The sequence below is a fragment of the Saccostrea cucullata genome, unplaced genomic scaffold (assembly GCF_032062105.1).
Source record: "Saccostrea cucullata isolate Sc308-1 unplaced genomic scaffold, CSIRO_AGI_Scuc_v1 ctg399, whole genome shotgun sequence".
NCBI classification, from domain to species: Eukaryota; Metazoa; Mollusca; class Bivalvia; order Ostreida; family Ostreidae; genus Saccostrea; species Saccostrea cuccullata.
In genome coordinates, this window is record NW_026922407.1 from 113,516 (window position 1) to 117,850 (window position 4,335).

Below are 4,335 nucleotides of genomic sequence, written 5' to 3' on the forward strand. Positions count from 1 at the left end.
AACTGATATTGTGGCCTCCACAATACATCTACAACACTGGCGATGAGGATTTCTCGGTAGTTCAAGATTACGACAACGAATCCTAAACGTATAACGATGGCGACCTTCGCAATCGGCAAGATTGGAAACTTTGATGATGGCATAGAAACGTGGGAGGCCTATGTTGAACGCCCGCAACAGTATTTTCTGGCAAATGGGGTAACAAATGACATTAAGGTACCAGCCTTACTCAGTTTAATAGGTCCAAAGACATATGCGTTACTAAAGTCATTAGTAGCTCCAGATAAACCGTCTGACAAAACATTTGAAGTGCTAATTGATCATCTCAATAAACACTTGAATCCTAAACCCCTCGTAATTGCAGAACGTTTCCGGTTCCACAAACGGGACCAAAAACAAGGTGAAACAATTCTACAGTACATAGCTGAGCTGCGAAATCTTGCAATACACTGCAATTATGGTAACAATCTAGGTGATACTCTACGTGATAGATTTGTGTGCGGCCTACGTAAAGAACACATCCAGAAAAACCTTTTGTCAAAGGAAGATCTGAACCTCGACAAAGCTGTGAAGACCGCAGTTGCGATGGAGACAGCGACCAATGACGCATTTGAATTGCAGGGACAACGTGGGCAACAACAGGTCAACAAAATACACATGAAAACATTCACACCGAAGAAACCGTTCAAACAAAAGACGGCACCTACGCACCCTTGTTTTCGATGTGAAGGTGACCATAAACCAGATAAGTGTAAACATATCAACACCGTGTGTCGTTTTTTTTCAATCAAGGGACACATTGAGAAGGCGTGTTTGAAGAAACGCAGGGGTAAAAGACAGGACACCAAGAAAACAACAAGAGGGCGAGGAGTACACATGTACGAGAATCAGAGTCAGATGATGACCAAATCCTACATATCAATGTGAATAGCATACAGGGGAAACACTCCAAACCCATTATTGTAAAACCGCCTATAGCTGGCAGAATTATCCACATGGAGCTAGACACAGGAACAGCTCTATCCATTATCTCAGAACAAGATTACTTATCAACGCTCCAAGATATAAAGCTACATCCTTGCGACAAAACACTGAAATCATATTCGGGACACACGATGCGACCCATTGGTAAACTGAGAACAACAGTTACAATAAATGGACAAGAGGCGGAATTAGATCTATTCGTCGTACCTAAGAAAGTACCAGCACTTTTTGGGAGAGATTGGCTAGATAAAGTACATCTTAACTGAATTGCTATCAAGTCACTACACCTAGAAGGAATAACTACTGATCACGTCACAAACTTTGATCAGCTACTAAAACAACGCAAGATTGTGTTCGCAGAGGGCATAGGGAAACTTAAAGACATTAAGGCCCACCTTACCCTTACGGACACCGCACATCCTAAGTTCCTAAAGGCGCGAAGTGTACCGTATGCAATGTGTCCAAAGATTGAGAAGGAGTTAGATCGACTCCAAAACGAGGGAATAATAAGACCTGTGGCGCACAGTGATTTGGCAACACCCATTGTTCCAGCCCTGAAAAAGAATGGTGACATTCGCATATGTGGGGATTACAGAGTCACTGTCAATCCGGTATTGAAGGTTGATCAATACCAGTTGCCTAAAATCGAGGACATCTTCGCAAACCTCTCTGGAGGAAGGAAGTTTTCCAAAATCGACCTTACACAAGCATTCCACCAGATGGAGCTTGATGAAGCATCGAAACAACTTCTAGTGATCAACACTCACAAAGGGTTGTATATGTACAACCGACTGGTATTTGGAATTGCTTCAGCCCCGGCTATGTGGCAGCGAGCCATAGAACAAGTTCTACAGGGCATTCCACACACTCAGTGCATCTTGAATGACATCATCATCACTGGAACTTCTGATGAGGACCACAAGCGTACCTCAGTAAAGTGTTGTCACGCCTCGATGAATATGGCTTACGTGTCAATTTGGACAAATGTGAGTTCTTCAAGAAGAGAGTGAGTTATTGTGGACATGAAATTGACGAGAATGGCTTACATAAATCACCAGACAAAGTAACTGCAATTACTGAGGCACCCAGGCCTGAAAACGTCTCGCAACTTAGAGCATTTCTTGGATTGGTAAATTATTACCACTGTTTCATTCCAAACTACTCTACAGTTGTGGCTCCTTTGAATGGACTTCTCCAGGACAAGGTGAAATGGGAATGGACTGATCTTATGATCCACATGATGTCGCATTTCAACGAGTGAAGGACATTCTGGCTTCTGAACAAGTGTTGTGCCACTACAACCCAGACCTTCCATTGAAATTAGCCTGCGACGCGTTCCCATATGGCATTGGCTGTGTGCTATCTCACACATTCTCAGATGGAAGTGAAAGACCTATCGCCTATGCATCCAGGGCTTTGAAGAAGGCGGAGCGTGGATATTCACAAATAGACAAAGAAGCCCTGTCTATTTACTGGGGAATACAAAAATTCAACACTTACCTATTTGGAAAACATTTCACGCTAATAACCGACCACAAGCCGCTACTTAGTATCTTCCACCCATCTAAAGCCCTACCGGCAATGACCGCAGCGCGGCTGCAACGATATGCTGTTTTTCTCTCCGGACATTCATACGACATCATTTACAAGAGTACGCACAAACACTGCAATGCAGATGCGCTGTCCAGATTGCCACTGGACTCCACAGAAACGGAGGGTATATACGAAGTAGATATGTTCTACAGTACACAGTAAGAAATGTTGCCTGTAACTTCCGAACAAGTGCGCAATTCAACGCGACGAGACCAAATCTAAGAACAAGTCCTTGACTTTGTGTCTACTGGGAGATTCCCCAATACTTTTGTTAAAAGCTTGAAACCATACATACAGAGAAAGGACGAACTTACACTGCACCAAGGATGTATCATGTGGGGAAATCGGGTAGTGATTCCTGAAAGCCTACACTCCAGATTATTAGAAGAAATACATGCTGGACACCTTGGCATCGTCCGAATGAAGACATATGCGAGATCATATGTTTGGTGGCCAAACATTGACAGCGCCTTGGAGCAAACATGCCGCTCATGTGCAGGATGCCTTTCCGTACAGAATCAGCCTACCGCTGCACCAGTACATCCATGGGACTGGCCTGAAACTCCCTGGTATCGCGTTCACGTGGACTATGCTGGCCCCTTTAAGAATGCTATGTTTCTTATTGTGGTCGATGCTCATAGCAAATGGCTTGAAGTTTTCCATATGACATCAACTACAGCATTAGCAACTATAAAAACGCTGCGCACCTTATTTGCCCGTCAAAGCATACCGAATGAAGTAGTTTCCGACAATGGCCCGCAATTTATCTCGGCAGAATTTAAACAATTCATGGTCCAGAATGGAATAAGACACATAACATCTGCGCCGTACCATCCCCGCACAAATGGACAGGCTGAAAGATTTGTGCAATCTTTCAAACGCGCGATCAAGAGTGCTGACAACGACAAATCTGCTACAATAAACCAAAAGTTATGTGCTTTCCTCTTCAAGTACCGCACAACTCCTCACGCAACTACAAATGAAACGCCGTCAGTAAAAATGTATGGACGAAACATCCGCTCCCGCCTAGACCTTGTGAAACCAAACACTGCCAATGTTGTTCATAAGAAGCAACATGAAGTGCCAAAACATGTCGGAACTAACATCTGTGAATTCGAAAATGGTCAACCTGTACTAGTCCGTGACTACAGGGAAGGTAGAAGATGGACTAAAGGAAACGTCACTTCGAGGACTGGCCCACTGTCTTATCATGTCGATGTAAATGGTTCAACATGGCACAGGCACGTTGACCAAATGAAAGATACCATATTACCGGGTGATGTTCAAAGCGAACCGCCTCTACCTGTGTATGTGCCCGACGTACCTTTACCGAGGGACATTATCGCGCCAGGGACACCGGTCATTCCTGAGAAACCGACCAAGTCACCACTGACTGACAAACCAGTACCGTTGGTTACTAATGACCCGATACCGTTGCCGAAACCAGACAACACACCGCGTCGTTATCCGCAACGAATCCGCAAGCCAACCCAGAAACTGGACTTGTAAATGTGTTCAATCATAGCATTAACTGTTAAAGACTTAGATTTAATGTGACTGTTTCAGTTATCTCTAGACATTTGAATGTATAATTTTTTGTGATCTTGCCATGTGTTAAAATTGCTTAAGTATTATGTAATTGTTCTTTATTCTAGTCAAATGTTTATCATATATTGTAACATTAATGAACTTTACTCGGTAAGATAACTTTTTATTTTTATATCTTTTATTAATATTTTTCATCTTTAAGGGGGGAGG

General features: G+C 43.2%; 1 protein-coding gene across 1 annotated transcript; it reads left to right on the forward strand.

The window, feature by feature from the left end:
* Positions 1-995: 995 nt before the first annotated feature.
* Positions 996-4,086, forward strand: LOC134261745 (uncharacterized protein K02A2.6-like). The gene is made up of 4 exons (XM_062744147.1): positions 996-1,128; positions 1,276-1,970; positions 2,248-2,735; positions 2,856-4,086. Exons 1-4 carry the CDS (start codon positions 996-998, stop codon positions 4,084-4,086), a joined length of 2,547 nt encoding a protein of 848 aa, XP_062600131.1.
* The last annotated feature ends 249 nt before the right edge of the window (positions 4,087-4,335 follow it).